Source organism: Amaranthus tricolor, chromosome 4 (assembly GCF_026212465.1).
Source record: "Amaranthus tricolor cultivar Red isolate AtriRed21 chromosome 4, ASM2621246v1, whole genome shotgun sequence".
Classification (NCBI taxonomy): Eukaryota; Viridiplantae; Streptophyta; class Magnoliopsida; order Caryophyllales; family Amaranthaceae; genus Amaranthus; species Amaranthus tricolor.
The window spans coordinates 11,525,822-11,549,978 of NC_080050.1; the positions used below are offsets into that span (position 1 = coordinate 11,525,822).

The 24,157-nt window shown below is 33.3% G+C and overlaps 3 protein-coding genes across 5 annotated transcripts; 2 read left to right on the top strand and 1 right to left on the bottom strand.

Annotated features, from left to right (window-relative positions):
- Positions 1–524: 524 nt before the first annotated feature.
- Positions 525–4,383, top strand: LOC130809932 (protein CELLULOSE SYNTHASE INTERACTIVE 3). 3 transcript variants are annotated; one of them, XM_057675805.1, is made up of 2 exons: positions 525–1,093; positions 2,432–4,383. In XM_057675805.1, exon 2 carries the CDS (start codon positions 2,478–2,480, stop codon positions 4,167–4,169), a length of 1,692 nt encoding a protein of 563 aa, XP_057531788.1. In that variant the 5' UTR covers positions 525–1,093; positions 2,432–2,477; the 3' UTR covers positions 4,170–4,383. The 3 variants fall into 3 exon arrangements, with proteins under 3 accessions (XP_057531788.1, XP_057531789.1, XP_057531790.1); XM_057675806.1 differs by having other exon boundaries at positions 583–1,108; XM_057675807.1 differs by lacking the exon at positions 525–1,093 and adding an exon at positions 1,224–1,776.
- A 2,748-nt stretch (positions 4,384–7,131) lies between these two features.
- On the top strand, positions 7,132–13,215 carry LOC130809933 (peroxisomal membrane protein 11C). Its single transcript, XM_057675808.1, has 8 exons — positions 7,132–7,439; positions 9,921–10,132; positions 10,291–10,365; positions 10,451–10,525; positions 10,614–10,694; positions 10,885–10,959; positions 11,056–11,229; positions 12,945–13,215. Exons 2-8 carry the CDS (start codon positions 9,941–9,943, stop codon positions 12,978–12,980), a joined length of 708 nt encoding a protein of 235 aa, XP_057531791.1. The 5' UTR covers positions 7,132–7,439; positions 9,921–9,940; the 3' UTR covers positions 12,981–13,215.
- Positions 13,216–16,202: 2,987 nt separating this feature from the next.
- LOC130809934 (F-box protein At4g00755) lies at positions 16,203–23,886 on the bottom strand. The gene is made up of 6 exons (XM_057675809.1): positions 23,639–23,886; positions 23,129–23,311; positions 19,619–20,035; positions 19,366–19,538; positions 18,546–18,664; positions 16,203–16,728 (listed from the first exon to the last, which is right to left on the bottom strand). The coding sequence occupies exons 2-6, from the start codon at positions 23,256–23,258 to the stop codon at positions 16,425–16,427; spliced, it is 1,143 nt and encodes a 380-aa protein (XP_057531792.1). The 5' UTR covers positions 23,259–23,311; positions 23,639–23,886; the 3' UTR covers positions 16,203–16,424.
- Between the last annotated feature and the right edge of the window lie 271 nt (positions 23,887–24,157).

Genomic DNA, 24,157 nt, shown 5'->3' on the forward strand with positions numbered 1-24,157 from the left:
TTTTTGGTTTTTTAACCTGCTTTTTTCCTTTGATAAATAGACAACAAATAAGAACTAATTTTTACGAAATATCACCATAATACCTAACTAAAATAATTTTACTTAATGACAAATTGACCAATACTTTCATCTCGTTAAATTAACATCCAATCAACAACTATTTTCTATAAAAACCCTAAAACAATTGGTTTAAAATCCAAAAAAAAAAAAAACTCAACAAGTTAACTACGATGGTAATAATTCATAAATTTATAAATTTATGACACTTTTCTTTTTGTCCATTTTATTAAATTTGACCCTTTTTCTTTGTCATGAGTCATGATTTATATTTTTTTTATTCGCATCTACATATTTTACTTTTATTTTCATTTTACCTACATATTTCTTCTACATTTATTTAAAATATTATTTTATCCACTTTTATTAATTTTGCAATTAATTTTCAGTGGGTAAATTTAGTGGGAAAAGGACTGGTAGAGAGGAGTATCAAACATGAAGCAAATGCTATCAGAGTTTGCTAAAATAAAAAAAAGAAATGAAAAAGTAGCACAATCCATATTATATTCCTTATGAATATAATAAATTTAAAATCTTAAAATTAAAAATCAAATTTTTGATCTTTGAACTACGATCTTCTAACTCTAAAAAATTAATAATGTTACTATTATTGTCTCCCCACTTTCTCTATCTATGTCTAGTAATTGAATCTTATGTTTACTTGTCTTCTTTCAAAGGTTGTAGTAATTTCAAATTCCTCAAGTAATTTCTCTAGTATTTCTAGTACTACTAGTCTACTACTACTACCACTTGTACCTCACTCTATTTTGCCTACTTCAACTTACTAATTCTCCTTCTCTCTTCTTCCATTTTAAATTCTGTTGACCGTTTACCAAATTAAAATTCTGGGTTTTTTCCAATTCTCTGAGATTTCATCTGGGTTTCTTTCAAAAATATCAAATTCAAGCTCAAACCTTTACATTTATGGTTGTTTTTTAGAGAGAGAAAGTTGATTGAAGTTTGAAGATCAAGCTATTGTGGGTTGCTTTTGTAATGAGAAAAAGATACAAGTTTCTATAACTTTTGAGCCTTAAAGGTTAGTTCTACAGAGGTTAGAATCTGTTGCTTTACAAAAAATGAAACCTTTTTATCAAATATAATTTTGATTAATTGACACTTTAATCTTCTTTTTCTTACTTTCATTCTCAATTTTGTATAAATTTTGCATTTTGTTTGTCTAATTGTACTTATTTCTGATTATTTAAGGAGGAAATTTGTGGAAATAAATGTTTAATTTTGCTTTCTTAGGCTTTAAATTTGCTTATAAGTTTAGTGGGGTTGGTAGAAAAAATTCGAATTCACTCCATATATTAGTAGATAAAGACGTATTCCGTCTCTTAAAAGCAAAGACAAAAACCCCCAAAATAAGCTATACATGAATTGAATTTGACAAAAGATAGATGGAATCTCTTCTGTAACTTGTCTTTATAAGTAATATTAACCACTCAATAGATCTAATACAACTTGGGTTTAGCTTTAATTTACAATTGAAAGCTAAAGCTTAGATTTTGTGATCTCACCAAAATACCCTTTGTTTCATCCATTTTTATCTTCATGAGTTGTTGTAATTAGGTGTAGTAGTAGTTAATTGGTATATTTTTTAAAACATATGGGATAAGGTTTTGATATGTTAGCGAGCTTTTCTCATGCTTTGAGTTGACTATGCTACCATACTGAATTGATAATTATGACTATAATTCCTATAAATAAAAAGAGGAGGTATTTTCCTTGCTATAGAGGGTGGGAACAAATCCATTATCATTTATTTAATTTGTTTAATTAATGGACTCCGTTCTGAAATATTTCCAACCAAATGATTATGATATATAGAAGTATTAGACTAACATTCAAAGAAAGGGTAGTTTAGACATTTTGCTGCGCCGACGATCTTTTAACTCAAACGGCTTTAGATTAGTCTAAAAGTCAAAAACCATCAATATCAATCAAATGACTATGATATCTAAACCTCTACTCTTATTTGGCTCATATTTTGCTAAGGAAAAAGATTTTATCTTTCATGTGAATTAGGAGTAGTTGATTTCTTCACAATTTTACTATGTACTCTATTTTCCACAAGTAGGAGTGGGGCTTTTTTTTTTTTATACAACTATGTACTTTGTTTTTCTTTTAGTGGGCGGTTGTTTTATTATGTAATAAAACGGGCTTTCTGTGATATTTCATATTACAATATTCTAGACACCATTCATTCTGTCTTCTCCTCTTTGTTCTTCCCTATCCTCATATATACTAATCTATGTACCTAACAACTCCACTTTATCATGATTTGATCCATTTTTCTATGTGGGTTTTTCCCATTTAGATTGATACTCTTCACTTTCCCATTGAGCTCATAGTTTGCATAATTGGATTGCAGTATTTGGTGATCAAGTGAAAATTAGAGTTGTATCAATAAAGAAGCTATGGTGGAAGAAAATGAGCATCAAGAGAGTTTTGTGGATGATCGGACGGCGGAAGAGTGGTTATTACATGCCCAAGAGAGAGTTCCTGTGGCACTCAATAAAGCAAGACAAGTTAAGGGGTTTCCGGGGAGATGGAAGATGATCATATCGAAATTGGAGCAAATCCCTACGCGTTTATCAGATTTATCAAGTCACCCTTGTTTCTCGAAGAACACGCTTTGTAAGGAGCAATTACAGGCTGTTTCTAAGACCTTGAATGAGGCAATTGAGTTAGCTGATTTGTGTATTCAGGAAAAATACGAAGGGAAGCTTCGTGTGCAGAGTGATCTCGATTCATTGTCGGGGAAATTAGACTTGAATCTTCGAGATTGCGGTCTGTTGATCAAGAGTGGGGTCCTTGGTGAGACTTCAATGCCTTCTGTTTCATCGAGCTCGTCCTCATCAATGGAATCCGAGCAGACTGCTCATAGCAACATTAGGGAGTTGCTCGCTCGCCTCCAAATCGGGCATTTGGAGGCTAAACACAAGGCCCTCGACACTCTCGTGGGGATCATGAAGGAGGATGAAAAGAATGTGTTATCTGTTCTAGGAAGAAGCAATACTGCTGCATTAGTGCAGCTTCTTACAGCAACTTCTCCTAGAATTAGAGAGAAAACTGTGACCGTTATATGTTCATTAGCTGAATCAGGTTCTTGTGAAAATTGGTTGGTATCAGAAGGTGTTCTTCCACCTCTTATAAGGCTTGTAGAGTCGGGAAGTTTAGTGGGTAAAGAAAAGGCTACGATTTCTCTTCAAAGGCTATCTATGTCATCTGAGATAGCTCGATCGATTGTGGGCCATGGCGGGGTTAGGCCCTTGATTGACATGTGTAAGGTAGGTGATTCTGTTTCGCAAGCGGCTGCAGCGTGCACGCTAAAGAACATATCAGCTGTTCCTGAGGTAAGACAAGCTCTTGCTGAGGAAGGGATTGTTAAAGTGATGATCAATCTTCTCGATTGTGGGCTTTTGCTAGGATCTAAAGAATATGCAGCTGAATGCTTGCAGAATCTTACTGCAAGCAATGAAGCCCTCAAAAGATCGGTTGTTTCCGAAGGTGGGATTAGAAGTTTATTGGCTTACCTAGACGGGCCTTTACCTCAAGAATCCGCGATGGGTGCATTGAAGAATTTGGTAGGATCCGTTTCGATGGAATTGCTGGAATCGCTTGGGTTTCTTCAGAGATTAGTCCATGTTCTGAAATCTGGGTCTGTAGGCGCCCAGCAAGCGGCTGCATCAGCAATTTGTAAGATTTGTAACACTGCCGAGGTGAAAAAGATGGTGGCCGAGGCTGGGTGTATTCCATTGCTTGTTAAGATGCTCGAGGCTAAGGCAAATGGTGCAAGGGAGGTTGCAGCACAGGCACTATCAAGTTTAATAACACTTCCCCATAATTGTAGGGAGGTGAAGAAGGATGACAAGAGCGTGCCAAATTTAGTTCAATTACTCGACTCGAACCCCCAAAATACGGCCAAGAAATACGCGGTGACATGTCTTCTTTCTCTCTCGTCTAGCAAAAAATGCAAGAAGCTCATGGTCTCGTATGGAGCTATTGGGTATCTAAAGAAGTTGACGGAGATGGATGTTCCTGGTGCCAAGAAATTGCTCGAGCGTTTGGAGCGAGGGAGACTCAAGAGCTTGTTCAACAGGAAATGAGGCAAGATCTACCCAAGTTTGCTTCCTTTCCCTTTTGTTTTCTAGTATATGACATTGTCCATGTTTCATAGCCTATATGAAACAAACTATGTTCAAATGTAAACTAGTTAAGTGTGTTATATGTGCTAATTATGTGTAACCATGTACTTATAATTGCATCCTTACTTTGTGTGCAATTTTAGAAATAATTTATAGTTTAGTGATCCAACCTCAACACAAATCTCAGTCAAACCATCTGATCTGATAAACACTCTGCAATGTCTTGATCTTCACAAGCTAGTAGATTGTGAATTTAGTCTCATACATGATTCACTAAAGCGAATCATGGTCGATTTGGGGCTATTTTAGGTTCCCCGCTCAGAAGGTGGGTTGTTGAAACGGTAAAACTAAGCTTATAATTTGGAATATAATTGTGTAGAGATATAATTAGAAGTATACACTTTGCTAGAAGTTGGTTGATCAAGGAACAAAATTTCCAAACTCAAAATGTGACTATAAATTCAATGGTTTAATCATTGTTGTAGTGCTTTAAACTCAAATTGGTGTATGAATATCGCTATCATAGTTAGATAATTATTAGTACACTGAAAGATAGTCTAAGGTTGAAGAAGTTAAGAAATTACAATCATTGAAATCGGTTGACATCAGCCTCCACTTCACTTCAGATAATCTTTATTTGATGAAGGCTTCTTTTTTCTAGCCAACTTGTAACTCTAGTCTTCTTTCGTCTGTCCTAACTTACATGTTTGTCATTTGCTTTTGTACATTTAAGTTTGCTACATTGCGATCAAAATGCTCTCACGTTGGAGATCGTAAAGATTTTGGTAAGTTGAACTCAACAAGGGGATACATTGATGCCCTTTGCACTCTATAGGGTATTTCTTTTTTGATGCTTAGAAAATCGAGGTATTTCGTCAATCATAATTTTCGTAAATAGTTAGTGCTGAAAGATTACAGAAAGGAGTGTCATCAATTAAACTATGTTTGAATGATGAATTATAAGGAGTTTGTTAATATATGCGGTTTTTATTTCTAGAGCTTTAGACGATCGGCTACCCTGATGGCTGGTACTAGGATCAAAGGGGAAGAAAGGGAGAAATTTGAAAGGATATAATTTCAATTGATTGGATAATAAATTTAAAGGAGAGGGATTTAAAAGAAAAGTATTAATGAAATTTGTTTCTTTAATTTTGTTTGAAGATTAAATATATCTCTTTCTTTTCCAACAAGAAGACTTTTCTTTAGATTGTTTATGTTAATTGGACACAAATATGTCAGTGAAAAGTACTAAGATTAATAACAAAAGTTGATCAATAATACCACCCTTGTCTATCTTAACCCACTCCAATTATCATGGACTTTGGCAAGCCTATACGCATTCAAGTATTAACATTTTAATGAAAATTCTTCATATTTTTGCTTTAAATAAAGAAAAAGTCTTGTATAGACTTGGTGTACATTATTTTAGTGTGTGCTAACCTTAAAATGTACTCCTTTTATTTCTTAATAAAGTTTTCATAAGAAATATTCACGAGAATTAAAAAAAATAGAATCTTTTACATCCATTTTACATCCATTTTCACTTCCTAATGTGATCTTTACATTTACATCTAATTCAAGTATTGTACAGACTTTTAATAAACTAATTAGAGTGGTCAACTAGTATAAACAAAACTTATTTTGAATAATTTTTAATAATTTATAACTCAAATAACAATTTATTAAAAGTTATACAGTAATTCATCTTTATCTCTTACAAATAATATATAATCATTCTTCAACATTAGTGCTAATGTACGACTGAGTTTAAAGGGCATAATTCTAGTCGTGATTAGGCATATTATATTGTTTTTCCTCCATCAAAAGCCAAACCCCTAACTTGATAGAACACAATAAGCAAGACGTGTCGAATCTATTTGTATCGTGTAATAGGTCTATTCACATTATTTCCTATTTTCTTTCCATTTTTCATATTCAAAAAATATCCCAAATAATACAAAAGAAAAATTACCCTGAATAATACGAAGTTTTACTGATTTTCCTATAATAATACGAACTTTCAATTAACCATGAATAATACGAACTTTGATACATATTTTTCGCTGGCATGCCATTTTACCTGTTACCGGTAAACTTACTCATTCCTTTAACATTTTTTTTTGGCTGATAAAACTAAGTAAGAAAAATTACCTTGAATAATACGAACTTTCACTAATTTTCCTACAATAATACGAACTTTCAATTAACTATGAATAAAATACGAACTTTGATACATATTTCCCGCTAGCATAACGAAGAAATGGGGAATTTACCGTTTCTCCAGGTAAAGAACCGGTCAGGTATGCTAGCGGGAAATATGTATTAAAGTTCGAATTATTCATGGTTAATTAAAAGTTCGTATTATTGTAGGAAAATCAGTGAAAATTCGTATTATTCAGGGTAATTTTTCCTAATACAAATGATCAGCATATTCAATATTCAAGTGGATCTAAAGTTGAACTTGTTTATGAGCATGTTATTGGCCGGATCCATGACACTTAAGTGGATCAAAATAGAAATATAATCATATTCAATACTCAAATGCAAATTCTTGTATGAGATGATCTCATCGAAAACGAGCTTCAAATGTGGATTAAATAACCCCATTAATACAAATAATTAATATATAGGCTTTATATTTTAAATTCAATTTAAAAAAAGACAATTTCTCACAAGAATAACTTATATTATAAAATAGGGACCTATAATATAAAGATAACTCAAAATCCATGAGCATTGACGCTTGTAGACACCCCTACATAACATTTAGATTACCTTAATTTTGAAGGGTGGAGAAGACTTGAATATTGTGACATGGATCATACAAGGTTTTGCGTTATCACCAAATTTCGGTCCAAATTGACAAAATGCTAAGCAACTTTGATATAATTAATTAAATCGACGGCCAATATCAACTCATCATTCTTTGGAACATTTTCTTTTTCTTTTGATGCAAAAAATCTTGAGCTAAAAAAATCTCCCATACAAAAAAGGGAAAAAAAAAACTTTTATATTTACAAAAAAAGCGATTAATCAAATCCAAATTTGTTGGGTAGTAATAGAAGAAGAGAGGCAGAGGACCAAACTAGCCCTTATCAGATTTTAGAGGAAAAGAAATTTAGCTTTTTTTTTTTCACTTCTTATTCTCCCTTTTTTGATAATCTTGGGGAGGCAGAAAATTATCGCCCGCCAGCTGAACAAACCCAATATTCAATCTTGAAAAATTTTCAGGTAATTAATTTATTTCAATTACTTGATTTCTTGTCACTTCCTTTTTCTGATTAGTTGACTCAGAACCCTAATTGATATGCATAAATAATTACTTTTTCTTGTCTCAATTTTCGTTTACGATACTCCAGCTTTGATGAGTCTTGCTCTTCTTGATCAATCAACAGATTTTAGTTCTTTAATTTGTTTGTGAATTCTTTTTAGATATTGGGTCAAATGGGTTATGTGATTGCGTAGGTGTAATTTTGAGTTTGAAATTGTCTGTTGAGTTGAAATCATGATGTTTTTGAGCTATAATTCGTATAGTGATGTTTTTAGTATAGACCATATAATTTTTTGTGGGATGCGAAAGAAAAGATTTGGGTATGGGCTGTTTGGTTGTTTGTCAACTTTGGGTATGGAAGGTCTGTTACACTGAAAGGTCATTTTTTAGTTTTTGATTTTTAACAAGGATTTTGTCTTTTAGTTCATTGGTTGAATAGAGTGTAAGATTGTAATTTAGGTTGTAAATGGTGTTTTTTGAGTGGTATTTCAGTTGTTTATGATGTAAAAGATTTGATATTCATGGGTGCTGTTATTGATACAACTTGGTAGTTTTGATTACTCTTTGAAAACAAGGACCTGTATTAATGATTCCACAGTTCTTTCCTTATTTAATGGTAAATTTTTTGTAGAATTCATGGAGTTTGTTAGAGCCTTAGAGGTGTATATCAGTCTGAGATCTTGCTTATTTCTCGGTGTATGTATGATGGGTGAAAGTTTGAGAGGTGAATGTGAAATGTGATTGATGGAACTTGCTTTATTTTTGTTGATTAAACTTGAGAGGCTAATGAATAACGTTTTAAATGTTAGCTTAAAGTTACTCGAGTTGGTGAATCCAAACTTTTTCTGAATTTGATATCGTAAAGATAGTCTGTCCACGTAATTCGATCTGCTTTCTTTGGGCAATTTTTGACGGAACAGAGTATTAGGTGTTATGGAGAATGTAACTATTACCTATCCTTTGAGCATACTTAAGTGATGTTCCAAGTGATTTTCCCTTTAAAATATGGCTTCTTATTCAATGTAATACTAATATTGTTCATGGATCCTATACACTTTAAGGCAGTCTGTCTACAAAGGGGGCTGTATTGAATCATATCATATACTTAAGTTCCCTAAGGCTCTTAAGATACTTGAGGGGTCTAGTTGAATTTGTGATACAAAGCAACTAGTTTAATTTGTGATTTTGTTTATATTTGAGGACAACTTGTCCTCTATCTTCTCTCACAAGCACATTTGAATTTTGATTGTGTAAATACATTTTCTTTGGAAGATTTAGAAAATCTAAAATTTATTGTCATAAAATATAATTCTGATAAGTTTTCTCAAGAATGAGTGCATTTGATATTTGGAATTGTGTGCATTGCTTTGATTTGACACGCTCCTTTGCCTCTCACTTAAGGCCAATCTTTTATCTTTGCATCACCTTCGTATGGCTCATGCCTAGTAAAACCTTTGGGTTAGGCTTTATTAGTAGTTTCTGTTTCTCAAAACTTTTGGCACTCTCAAGTAGCAATTAAGGATGAAACATTTCACATTCACATGTGCGACCAGTCAAAACGTGAAGGTTAATTGTGGGATCAACGAATATTACTTGCTCCATCTCTTGAAGTTAACATTATTCTGGGATCAAGCTTGTCACAATAGCTCGTATCACCTTAGTAGTTTGTTTTATTAAAATTTTCTATTCTTCTTTCTTTTCAATGACCATGTTCGTTTTTTTGGCTAAAAAATTGATCACCTGATGACCTAATATTTAGCAACATGGCCACATAGTTAGTTGTCTACTTCTAATTTAGCCAATCACTGAAGTAGAGATTATTGAGGTGAAGAAAGTTAAGGAATTTTTCCTTTTTTTTGCAGTAGTTTGCTAATAACCTACTTCTCCCGTTCCATATTACTTGCTATATTACAAGATAATGCACTATTCATTCATCACACTTAATTTGTGATTAGTTTTTAATCTATAAGTTAAAACATAGTCAAGTGAGATTTTGTTTGATTCGTCTCAATGCAAAGATTATTAACATCAAATTTTTATAATTTTCTATTATTCATAATTAGAGATATTGAGGATTGAATTAGTGCATTAGACTGCGTGAAAAGTCAAATGGTGCAAGTATTTTGGAACGGAAGAAGTATTAGTTAGAGATTACTCTTCTAAGATGTTAAAACTTAAGTGTAATGTCTACTATATATCCCCTTTCTCTTCCAATTTCCAAATCATGTGTAAACATGACATAGTTGCTTCAGACTTCAGTTGTTAACTTTGGTATAGTTTTCTATTTAAGTTGGATTTTGTGGCATGTTCTTTTATGCTTTAACTTTTTATTACCCCTTTTCCACTTTGTGGCTCGTGCCTAGACAACCTTACTCTTGTACTATCTTTTGTTTTTTTTAAAAAAAATTGGACTATTTTATGATCTTTTATTGAATTTTTAGGAAAGTGAAAAAGTTAAAGTATGAGTTCACTAGATGTGCCCAGGGCTGAACTTGCTCTTTTAGTCCTGTATTTGAACAAAGCTGAAGCCAGGGACAAGATATGCAGGGCAATCCAATATGGTTCAAAGTTCTTGAGTGATGGTGAGCCAGGTACCGCACAAAATGTTGATAAATCAACCAGCCTGGCTAGAAAAGTCTTCCGTCTCTTTAAGGTTGAGCTCAATATTGTCTTGATTGTGCTGTAGCTTTTAATATTTATTGAATTATAATGTTTCTGTCTTGAATAGGTAAATGTTTTCTTGGTTGATCGCAGTCACATACAATTCAGCTTTTGTTGTTTTAGTTAACCTGTGGGCTTTTTGTTTTGTAGTTTGTTAATGATTTACATGCTCTGATTAGCCCTGCTCCTGCTGGAACTCCTCTTCCAATTGTTCTTCTGGGGAAGGTACCCAGTTTATATTTTTGTCCTTCTTGGAGACCAAACATCGTATGCTAGTATATATTTAACAAATATTCTATTCTTCTTACAGTCGAAAAATGCTCTATTGTCGACATTTTTGTTCCTTGATCAATTTGTCTGGCTTGGCAGAAGCGGAATCTATAAGGTTTAGCTTTGTTGCTTTCTCTTTCTCTTTTGGTCAAAGATGATTTTAATGATGCCTATATCATGGAGACTTGTTTTTTGTTTCATAGAACAAGGAGCGGACTGATTTGATTGCCAAGATATCTCTTTACTGTTGGATGGGTTCCTCTGTCTGTAATTCGCTTGCTGAGGTTGGATCTCTTTCAAATACTTAGTTTTTTGCTGCAGCTTTTGTAATTGGGGTTCAATAAGTCTTTCCATATCTTTTGTTTCCTTGTTAATTTAGGCATTCTTGGCCATTGGTCTATGAGATTTCTCAAATGAAACATTGATACGTAAAATTATTTTTGTCAAAGTGATTGTTAATACATAAAATTTTAGATTGGAGAACTTGGAAGGCTTGCTGCCTCAATGAAGAAGTTGGAGAAAGAGCTTAAGGGCAGTGACAAAAACCAAGTGAGTGTTTTATTGATGATAAATTGTGTCTATTGATCATCTTTGAATTGCTTCGATGTCAAGCACTGTTGACTGTGAGTATTTTTGTGAATGCAGAATGAGAAATACCGAGCTAAGGTTCAGAATTATAATGACAGGTCCTTGGCCTTGATTAAATCTGCCTTGGATATTGTTGTGGCTGCTGGACTGCTCCAATTGGCACCCAAGAAAATAACTCCTCGTGTGACTGGGGCCTTTGGTTTTGCTACATCTCTCATTTCATGTTATCAGGTGTGTCAATGCTGAGCACAATCTATTTATATATATCAGTTGCTTGGTATAATATACTATCATGGCTACTAAAATGTGCTTGCACCAACTTTACATTTAGCTCCCTCCGATCAGCCACTCAATTTTGGCCTGTGGCACTACACTAGTGCCCGGGGCCTGGGTGTGTGCTTGATCCGGGTTTTATGTGTCACCTTGGCCCGTAAATGTCCTTCCTATATGTACACCCATCTATATGGTATATATGTTGTGATTCCAATTATTGACCAAGTCTCTTTATTACCGCATCATAGATGGTTTCAAACCATAACGTTTTCCAAACCCTTTCTTTGATGTCACTGCTATCACCTTTGGCTGATCCCTTTGATTTTGGTTCTAAATCGTCAATGATGATTAACTTTTTGAACCCTTTCCGGCCCATATGATTATTGATATTAATGGGTGGGAGTGATGATGAAAATTTAATGTAATTTAGCTAAGAAAAACTATTCGATAAGACATATGATGATGCTTGTCCTTCTCTAATCCTATTTTCTCTTCACAAAACCATGGGAATAATGTAACCCATTTTATGAAAATTAACAACTAAACTTATTCTCATTACCGCCATTTAATACCAATAACCAAATGCCTCATTCAAGTTTTAAGAGCCTATAGATTTTTTTCTGGTCATTGAACTTAGAAAATTAAGACTATACTCGGTTATATATATGAAGTTCATCACGGGATGATATTATCATACGTTAAGTCCCCCCCTCTCCTCCATGTTAGTAGGCACTGAGTCCCAAACATTGATTTTTTGGTCTTATAGTACAATGGGTCTACGTTACATGGACTTACACCCTTCTGTACCACTTTCACTTCCCTTTGTGGTATCATTAACAATAGCTTTGTAATAATCATGTTTCCATGGGAAACCCATGTCACAATCATCTGTTAATGAACCGCAGTTATGGTTATAAAGTCATAATACGCAATTTAATGGCAATATATTGTTCAATATCCAGGCCTCCATGGTAATTGAACTGCATCTCTAAATTTTAGTTTTGAATTTGCATTTCTACCCTCCGAAGTGCTTATCGATGGTAATGAAAAGAGAGATATTTGAGAGCGGATAAACATTTTATCGACATTGATATGAGACTTTCCATGCTAAATTACTTGTCAGTATGTTATTGTTACCAACATCAACTGTCAGTCTGTCATCAAGTATTGTCAGCTACCAAATAGGGTACTGGTTTATTGGTGGAAAGCTATTCTACTGATGAACCTACCCAAGTAATTTTCTTGACCTGGATCTGTGTTGCTCTGTCTGTAAGAGTCATTTGTCTATAGGATTGTATGTAAGACCTGGTCGTTTCAGTTTGATAGTGTTTCAATTAGCTCAAATAAAGAATAGAGCAAAGAGATTAATGTTCATTCATGATGGGGTCAAAAGTTTGTAGTTGTTCAATTTCGGATAAAAATGGACTATTAGAATGACTAAGTTAATCATTTGTATTTATTATATAAGCTGCATATGATATTTGCTATGAAGAGTTAATTAGACAACCTTTTTGTTATTACAAACAAACGGAAATGTTGCGTATGTCTGATACCCAAACCCAACAAATGTGGAAGCCACTTATTGGCATTGGGTAACAAACTGTTGTAATAAGGTCAAGCATGGTGTTTGTGCAGTATGTGTATTTGTTAATTGTTGGACTCATTTGATGCAGTTGCTTCCATCACGACCTAAGTCCAAGACATCCTGAAGAAGGGGAAGCGCCTCATTCCTGCAAGGTTGAAAGGAGTATAAGAAGCCATGATCCATGTTTGTGTATGTTTGGAAGACTAGAATTTAAGTAATGGTGAGATTTCACCTGTTATTACGAACCATTCTCGTTTCTTTCTTTCATGCGTAACTTTGTCTTTACACTTCACTATAGAAATAATATATTTGTTAATTAATGTTGTCTAACCGATAAAGCAAATGCTATATTCATACAAGTATATCTGTAAGGTGTAATCGATCTAGCAACTGGCGATAACTTATCCTTAGATCTAAAGCTAATCAAGCGTTGGATAATGCATACGAGTGTGGATCGATCTAAGTATCCAACACGGTAGTGTTATGAAAACTAAAATGAATTTTGGAGTTCAAAAATGATCAATCCATGTTGAAATAGAATAAAAAAACTTATACTCCATGTTACATCAAGACTTCAATTTTGACTTACTTTGTATACATCACTACTTTTGTAGTGAATATTAGTAATATACCAGTATTTCAAGTTTTTAACCCCTAAAATTAACACCCAGTACGTAGTTCACTTATCACAAATATGCTAATCAATAAGCAGTCACTAATAAAAGCATCAGCCATTGTATGTACGTCCCCCATTGGATGTAGACGACTAGTTTAAGGGATTATAATGAATAAAATGAGATTGGTTCGCTCTTGCACTCCACCTATTCTTCTCAAGATCCTACGTATACTACTATTTCACTTATATCTTTTCATTTATTTTCCCGCAATTTTAACGTTAATATTTAACTCTCGATGGTCAAAAACTATAAAAACACGTAATAAAATTTACATTGTAATGAATAGATAAAAATTCACCAAATTATAATTTTAAGTTATAGATTAAGAATAAAATGTAAAATTAAAAAGGTTGTTGGTGAATTAGATGAAGCAAAAGATAGCTAAAAAACGGATTTCAAACTCCATACACAACCAAATTACAAAAGCAGTGCAAAAATACAAGAATAATAGTGCTAAGTAAGGATGGTCATGAGTTGGGTTTAGGTTAAGTCTATTTGAACTCGGACTTATTAATTTTTTTAATGGACTCGTATCCGTACCCATTAACTCGAACCCTAGACCCATCTCAAACTCGATGGATCTAATGGGTATTGTGTCCTAAATGGGTTCTAAATGAATCTTGATTTAATCATTCATATTTCAATTTTTTTACATTTTAAAGGTTTTGTTAGTATTAAAATGAGTCTTGATTTAATTATTCATACTTAAACTTTTTTACATTTTAAGATTTCATTAGTATAAAAATGGGTCTATGGATCGAGTTTGGATCGGGTCCAACAAGATCCGGACTCAAACCTATTAATTTTTAGCGGACCCATATGGTCTAAAAATTTTGGATTTGGACTTGGTTTCAACGTGTCTAATGGGTCTAGGGTCCTAAAAGTTTCTAAATGGGTCTTGATTTAATTATTCATGCTTAACGTGTCTAATGGGTCTAGGGTCCTAAAAGTTTCTAAATGGGTCTTAATTTAATTATTCATGCTTAAAGATTTTTACTAATTAAAGGTTCCATTAGTGCTAAAATGAGTTTATGGGTTGTACATAGTCTAAATTGATTCCAAATAGATATAAAAGTAGGCTTATAATGAACCTAAAATTGATTTTAGATTGTATAATAATAGGTCGAGTATAGAGTAGGTCTGACGGGTTTGAGAAGGATTTAGCATGCATGGTCTTAAATGGATTCCGAGAGAGGATTTGGGTCGAGTTTGGGTATGAGGATCCCAGACTCAAACCCATACCCAAACCCATTTATTTATTGACTCAAAATCGGACTCAAATTCACTAGTTCTCAAAAAATTAGACTCAGATTCTAAATATTAGGGCAGGTTTGGGGATAAGATATTTTTTAATTTAAATCTTTTCACCTAAATGACCTATATTATAGGTTTTAGGTGAAATTAGATGACAGTGGAAAACTGTTCTCAAAGTTCATTTTATTCATAGTTAATTAATAGATTATATTAGTGTAGTAAAATATTTAAAATATTGTAATATTTATGATAATTTTTCTTTTTATTTATTGTTTAGCTTTAAGCAAATAGTCATAAATATTGTAATGATACATTACATAGATTTGTTGAGTATTGTCCGTAAAGATACTAAAAAAAACAAATATAATTTTTAATTAAAAAAATTAATAAAAATATTGATTAATTAACCAAAAAAAGGAAAGAGAAAGAGGACTTGAATAAAACCCACTTAAGTCTTTTTCATATCTTAAATTATATTTTATGGTCGTTGTCTAATGGTTGTTAATCTTGATTCACATCTCAATTTATTTTTACGCATTTTTGTAGAGATAAGTTTAACTTTTAGTCTCTCTCTCAAAACATAGTTATTAATTTTATTCATTTTGGTGTGTCAACAAATTATCCGTAATATTTACATCTCTGCTACATCTATTTTATATTTGTATATATTTTTAATTAGTCAACACCTTGTCTCATACAACAAGACAGGTTAAACTATAACTTAGTAAAATTACATTTTAATCCAGTTGAAATTTTTTTTATCACATAGCATTATATGAATGTTCTCCATTTAGACCATTACACTTAAATTTAATGCATTAAATTCCCTATTATTCCTGATTAGTGATCTAAATAAATTTTTTTTTAAAAAAAAATAATGCTTGTGATGAGAATTATTCTGTTGTTGGGCATTTGACATTGAGAGGAAAAAGAGTCTGAATTTTGTTGTATTCCTCAACAGCCACACATGTCAATATACAAAAAGGGCAAAAACCAAAATTGACCTTGGGATAATTGTCTTTAAGGCATAAGACAATAATGTAAGAAAACACTAGAATATCCGTACAGCATTTATTATTACATAACAAAATCAAGATGAGAGTAGAGCTTGATTGCACACTCCCATGTCCCATCTTAGATAGAATAAGATCATGTTAATTTTAATTTGCTGAGGCTAAGAGATCTTCATTTACGGTGGTAACCCAACTGTTATGTTGTAATGGCTTGCTTGTAGTGTTTAGGTTCTGTTTGGTGGGACAATTGAGTGCGAAAGTAGGTGTGCTGCTTTGTGGTTTGAGTGAAAACCACATTAGTGATAGATTAATCAGTTTGAAATCAAGGATTGTGTTTGATTTTGTGGGGAAGACTGCAAGGAATAGACAGCAACACATATACTCAATAAAACCACAACTAGCTGAAAAGTGAAAAGTAAGGATTGATACTTCAATTTCAACCCTTGGTTATTAATATTATTACTAACCACTGTAACTTTTATGACTAGTTAGAAGCGTTATTTCACAATCATATACTTCAATCACGCAACTTAAAATGAGCTACAACCCCATTCGAGCCACGGGCTAAAATGATTAGTGTACATACAACATTATGAAGCATGACATAAAATTTAAAACAAAGTTCTAAAGAGCATACTCCTCACCCATCTCATCATCCACATCCAAATCATGAACCTCATCATCGGAATCATATACCTCAACCCCTAAAGTTCCGCGTAGCATGTTTAGAATCTGCTCCCACCCGCCTCTAGATTGTCTTTGTTCCATCTCAGGTGTTGCACTGATCTTATCGGATTCGTTAGTAGTAGATGGGGAAGGAAACTTTGCATCAGGGTTGTACAAAAGCATAAACGTTCCATTTTGATCAAGAGGATCAATCCCAAAGACAGGAGACAAGGAACGCCCAAGCACTTTAACATGTGCCACACTGTAAAAAAAGACAAACAGAAGAAAAAGATTAGCTGCAAGGTTAGTCCAAAACCAAAATATTGTAGTCAGATGAGTTTCTCATTCATGAAATGCAATACCCTGTACTTGTGAGATTGAAATAATCCACAAAAGTATTTTATTAACTCTACAAAAAGATACCATTTAAATTCATCATACACAAATGAAGTCACAAAATTCATTATAAATGCAAGCATAGAGTCTTGTCAAACGCAACTGAGTGTAGCATCTAGGCTTCCAAGAGATCTAAATGCCTGACTCTGAAAAGAAGGTAAGACTACAGAGCAAGATTGCTTCGTTTATCCAAATAATTTATCACCATAAAGGACATCATTATATCATAGGAAGTTCAATAGCTCCAATTGTGCAATTTCTAATTGTTAGACATTAAATGAATCTCAAAGTCCTTTCCATCACCAAATCATATAATCAATAAACCCAATATACGTGGCTCCCCCAATCATGACTATAGATGTCATTCTATGGTACTCAGACTCTTCATTTTGCTACACATACCAGCGTCCGGACATTGGTATAGCACTTGGACACTTCATTTTGGGGGTAAAATTGAATATTTAGATGTATCCGACACTTGTACATGTACCGGTATCCGACATTAGTACCCAAGTCCAAGTAGCATGGATGCCATTTGCTAGATGTTCAGTTTATCCCTGTAGTTCCCCTACTATAAATCCTTCCTGAGGGAAAAAGGGGGGAGAAGGGGGCACTACGAAGACCACAAAGGTATAGAAAGATAGTCAGAACATCCGTTTTGCTGATTCTCTAGCAATGCCGCAGTAACTAGGCCAATTAGGTTGGGTCGTGTTATTGTTCAGATCATATATAAATGATTTAGAAACCCCTTAATTGGAACCTAATCCATTTAGTAGATTAAGTCGAAAATCACAACTCTGGCCTGTCACTGGATCAACCTGATTTCGACCCACTTAACTATTTAGATATTTTGTTTCCATTCAGGATTTTTATCATTGACTACATTTTATTCTTTAGACCTCAATTTCAAACTATTAATTTTTGAGTTGTTTATTTTGTATATACTATGAAAAATAGGATAATATATATAGAATTTTTTTTTTGGGATAATAATATATAAAGAATTAAGTTCAAGTTATACTGATTGATTCGACTCAAAAATAACTCGTATATTTAAATGGATTATACAAGTTTATTTCAAGTTTAAAACTTTAACCTTAATCGAACCTACTTAATAAACAAATTAGATTGGGCTCAAAAATTTTTATCCCAAACTCACTTATTACAGATTAGGTTTAGGTTAGGTCAGCTTTTGCCAAGTCCATTTACAACATATAAAGGAAAAAGAAATTGTCGAGACTTCATGGTATTTCTCATAGACATTCTAAGTCATCAACAGACATTCTTCACCAACATTAAAAGATCATACAAAACAATATCCTAAGCTTCATATAATTTGTAAAGTCACTCATTTTAATCTGGTTTACCACTTTCATTTCACCAACATAAATGATCGTAACTGCATTTCACATATGTCCATTTAGCAACAATACTAATGCAATGAAACAGATTACTAAGAAATTATGAGTTAATCTTACATCTAAAACCACACTAAGGCCTAAATTTTCAATTTCATAATGTCAAACCTAGTTTGATACCGGAATAAATTTTCAATTTCATAATGCTCAACACACGAGTGATAGGCTTACAAAAAATAGCACGTTATACCCTAGCTACAGACAAACACAAGTCATCAGCTACAAAATGAATTATTAGACCACTTAAAGTAGTTCCAAAACTCACCATATGTAAAAAAGTCCATCCATTTCTTGTCTTTGAACTCTACCAACAAGCTCTATCTGCAGGAATCCACCAAAGCATATGACAGGTTCTGGAAGCTTGAAACTTTGTAGGTGACTCTCCTGTTCCAAGAAATATCTTGATGAGTAAAGTCGTTAGAAGCATGAAACTGCAAAACAGACGGATTCTTCATGTACTAATAATATCATTATTTTCTTTCCCAGAAACAGTTCAGATTTCAAAAAGTTATTAGTGATCCTTTTTCTAGAGAAGGATGAACACAGTAAGACAATATTCAAAACCTAAATAAAAATCGCTAAAAGAAGTGATCTTATTCAATATCGATAGCACGAGATATTGTAAAGGAATTTATACTCTTGTCTTAGTACTTCATGAAGTGTTGACGAAGAGCACCAAATAACAAAAGAAAGACCAGACAAAAAAGCTTCATAATTTCAAATGCTACAATGGAAAAAAAAAAATCTAAAAACGTATTTTCTAAGAACAATTGTCACACTGATAAAAGCATCTAATATAGTCTTCTAAGAAAAACAAGATCTCCTAATACTATGCTTACTAATACTTATTAACTTATCCATTTACAAAGAAGCCAATGTATGGGAAGAGGAAATCAAATTCCATAGCATATGTGTTAAGTCTCTCAGACTCTAGCACAGAAGAGCCATAAGTGTTTCAGAGTGTGGCAAATAAGATACATGACTGTATCTTTTTTGTTATTCAGATCAAGTGATATTAAAAGAAAATAGGTTTCAAAACAGTATACATAAGCGGTATTAAATGTCCATTCCAGAATGCTGCTGACCTGCACCATTGGAAATAACTGTGATGTGTAGGTCCACACAAAGTTTTTTGCAGCACATTGCGGATCTTCAAGAACGGTATCATCTTCCTCACTGTCATCAGCATATGCTCTGTGCCCCAAGTGAAAGCGCACATATTTCGCAGAATAAATAGGAGAATCTGCCTGGAAAAAAGCTGCATAAAAAACACAATAAGCATAATGAGGGGAATCTAGCCAAAAAGGCATAACTACACTAGCAAAAAGGGATCACCACCTTTGAAAGGCTGAACATTTATTTCAGTGATGATGCAAAAGTTAGAAATCAACTTGTAAATTAACTTTTCAGTCACTTCGGGGTTACTTTGTCCAGAGCTTGACCAGTATGAAGCTCTACGTCCAATCCTATCCCTGGGTTCCAGTGTGTGATGAACACTTTCTTCCGGATAATTATCTGTGCTGGAAGCACAAATGGCATCTGAGATACATTCACCCACCTCTGATGATACAAGACCTCGAGCTAAACAGACAAATGCTCTGTGTTCCATTTTCAAATGCTCCCATTCAATGGACCGGCTGCAACCAACATCTGCACACTTCCCGTTTTTGTTGCTTGTTTCCACCACACGACTAATGCCAGAAAGCTGAGGAAATAGTTTTAGACACAGATGTTTGCAAATACCATTTGTTATCACTGTCAATAATTAAGACCACAATTAGAACTCTCGATAACTACCATGGCCCTAAACTGAAAGAGAAAGCTTCCCAAAAATAAGAATTCTAAATGTTCAATGCATCCTATGGTTAATTGTTGACCATAAAAATCATGATTTTTGTTCTGTTAACAGTGTAACAGTTTGATAAAAATTAAAATGCAAAATTTAAAATTAGACAGGGTACAAGGTTGGGTATAAAGAGAATATGGAGCAGGATGAGATGGGCGTAAAAAGTGGGTGTAGCCATGATATTGATGGGCATGACTGGTTAGACAGTGAATACGAACTGATTCATATACATATTCACAACGACAAACTTGAGTATGAGAACTTTATAGTGAGTAGGTGGTGGATATGTGTATGGGGGAGTATTTTCAAACGTCGACTCATTTTATGAGCTAACACAGTTACACCTAATACGAACAATTAGGCAACTTTCCCTGTCATCTCCTTACACAAGTAATTGATTTTGAGTTTTTATACGAACAATATATTTATGTTCCATACACAAACTTTACTCTCATCAATAGTCATTTGTTCAACACACTTATATCATACTTTTGATGGTTCAAATTTGTTGCTACACTTGTTTTCACGCTATCTAATTTACTATTTTGACCATTGCCATCTTTAGTTGCACATAGTTAAAAATTATAAACAGTTAATATTATGAAAATATGTTTTCATGCGAAGCAAACTAGATCGTACTTGACTACGTTTCTTTTACACTCATAGAATAAGAAATAAAACAATATTGATTGACTACACAAGTTTAAAAACTACGATCAACTAGAGGTAGTATTATTGGCTGCCACCTCGTAAATTTTGAGGCCCTAGTACCAATTCAAACCCTTACATATAAAGAAAAAAAAATCAAAATATTTGTTTATGATAAAGTCTTCCCACTAATTAAACTTACTATCCAACTAGACAATAGATTTTTGAAAAAGAGTAGCATAGCAGAAATCATTAGCTTCTTTTTTATTAGTTCACATATTGAAATAACTAATAATATTTGACTATTTATCATTTGGTTATTCTTATGTAAAATAATATATATGTGTTTGGGATGATTAAAACAATAAATAAAATTAGTATAAAAGTGGATTATTGGGGTCACCATGTACTGTATACCGCTTTGTACATGCTTACCGACGACCATGCTAATCAATGCAACTTTGTTTTTCTTATTAGCTTTCTCTATATTATGGTCCACAATTTGCATTTTTCTTCTCTTATTACCAATTTTTTGGAAGAGTTATGGGTTTACCTAGTGATTGGAGGCTTTCCCTTCCACTCTTTATGACAGAAGTTTAATTATCACCACATACTAAAATAATACATGACCCCTTCCCACCTTACCTATATACGAGTGCAAAAAAAACAAAATCTTTTGGACTCTCCACTATCCACCTAATCTTCTACATGGAAAGAATGTAAATCTTAAAATTTTATAACATCTACCACATTTGTACTTAAATGAGTTCCAACATTCCAAATGTAGATCTTAGCGTAGAATAAATTCTTCTCCATGGTCTCTTATCTCTAAAGCCTGATAATCTTTGTTCATTTGAAACCACAATTGTGACATGTGGTTTGCCACTACGAGTGGCGACCTAATGACCCTTGCATGCTTAACACTTACACCACTGTGACTCTAAGGTGAAGTGTAGATGTAATGGAGTCAAATTATAATGCAAGCCCGGCTCAATTAGCTTCCAAACCAGCCATTCATTATATTTACAACTGGTGGAGAAATCATTCTGCCTAATTCAATTAGCTACTTCTAGAAAGGGTATCAATTGGTTATGCAAGTGGGAAAGTTTGTTATGCTAGGTGCAGAGTTTGTTATGCATTGGATAATTGGGAATTACATTTTGTATAAAAATAGAGGGTTAGGAATATTATGATTTATGTCACTCATGCTTGTATTCACAACTACGTTCATAAACAATATAGGATGGGTACTCTGCACATCTAGCTAAATAATACAAACAAGCATTCCCTTTTCTCATTCTTCTTCCTCTTGCATTGTCTTCCCTGTTATTCTTTCTTCCTTCTTTAGCTAGTTTTACTAGATTCTTGTGTATAATCCAATTTATGGCATGGCGTTACAATGGTATTAAAGACGTTTCATTTATACTTCTAGTGATAATGATAATGGCTCCATCACAGGGAAGAAGGATGGAAATTGTTGAGGAAAATATCCAGAATTTTCGTGATAGAATTAATGCTTGACGCCAAACATTGGAGAATTAAATTACCGATATTGTGGCTTTAATTAAGTCATCATTTACACTCGCAAAATTAAGACAATAAACTTGGCCAATAGAGATACATAAATGTTGGTAAGTCGGTTCCTTTGAAAAGCCATCACTAAGTAATAAAAAAGGTGAATTCAATCTCTTTCCACTAAAGAGCATAATGCAAAAATACGATGACGGTCGTGAATGCATAAAGGACTCAAGGATGCGGTAATGACTAATGCGGGCAATGTGGTTGTCGGGCTACCAAATATCTGTCTAAACCATGAAATATCACTTGCACTTAAATTGTGATTTTTTGTTTACACCTTTACAGTGTGGGTAATACTGGTTTGGTAAATGTAAAAACCTCTACTATGTGGCTGATACGATGCCACCTAATGGCCTTTCATTTTTAAGTAAGAACTCACCCTCTATTGGGATGGTATATTCCTTTACCCAAGTCCAACAACAATTTGAACAACCTCCATCTATATTGAACCCCTCATGTAATTCATAATCAATTCTTGTTAACTCCTATTTATTCTTGTCATTCAAAGCATGGCAAATTACCCTAGTCTAAAATAGAATTAAAAACAAGCATGCCACAACAACATAATCAATTTAGAAGCAAAGGGAAAATTAGCATGCATGTACATGTCCACAACCAAAATGGCAATAGAATCAAAACCACTCAAATCAGCAGCATATGCTGGACCAAGATATATACCCCGATACCATCACATGGAGCAATGCATAATTAAAAACAAAAAAGTATCATAACATACAGAACAATCAAAACAACTAACCAAAACAAAAAATGCTCACCAAAATCACGCCACAATCTCGACACAGAACTAGCACGAACGATGTCAGCAAGATCATCCAAGCCCATAAGAATCAAAGTTGAAACATCACGATCAAGGAACTCTAGAAAATCCCCATGGAATTCCATCATTGTAAAATTGAACACCCGGAGCACAACTCCGAGTTGCTACAGAACCTACAAACCTAATTTTGAAAATCAGGGAAAATAATTCAGCACATTACTATCAAAATTCTACTTCAAAAAGAAAACTCATGCCCAACTCAAATTATTCAACTTAAAAAGGGCAATTGCTGTTCATCAATCAGCATGACCATTAACAAAGATATAGATCAATAAACCCAAAAAAAAAAAAAAAAGCTTAAAAGCAATTGGAATTAAATTTATTAATATATGGAGAGAAGAACACGAACAATCGTAGAAATGGCTATCAATTAAATTGAAATCGTTCAGCAATGAGGGAGAAGAAAGGAATGATCGAAATTTGAGAAGGAGAATGCAAAGATTGGTACCTTTTTGTCACCGACAGGAAAGAGGTAGCCCTAGGAGAGAGAAATTCGCAGAAGTGTTGTTTGTTTGTCGATGATGATCGCCTTTGTTCTTGCAGTTGTAGATAAACCAAGAAAATGTTTGGTTTTGATTTTTGAAGGTACACAATTTTTAACTTTCGCTTATGAAGGCTACAATAATAATGATACAACATTTATTTATCATCATTTCTTAACGATGAATTATTAATACTCACATTTGTGTCCATCGGATCACCACACGCCTAAAATTTAGTTATTTATTAAACTTTAACTTCTAAAAATTGTGAAATTGAGCACCATCACGTTTTATTTATGCAATTTAGCTTAAATAATACGACATTTTATTTCACTGATTTCCCTAACTTTTAATTAACCTTGAATAATATAATTTTTGAGGTGAGTTTTCTACCAACATCCATTTTAACTCCTTACCGGTGAAATATGTCAATTTTACCAAAAACTAAATTAAATTCAGATTAAAAAATTCTCACCCCTCCCCTT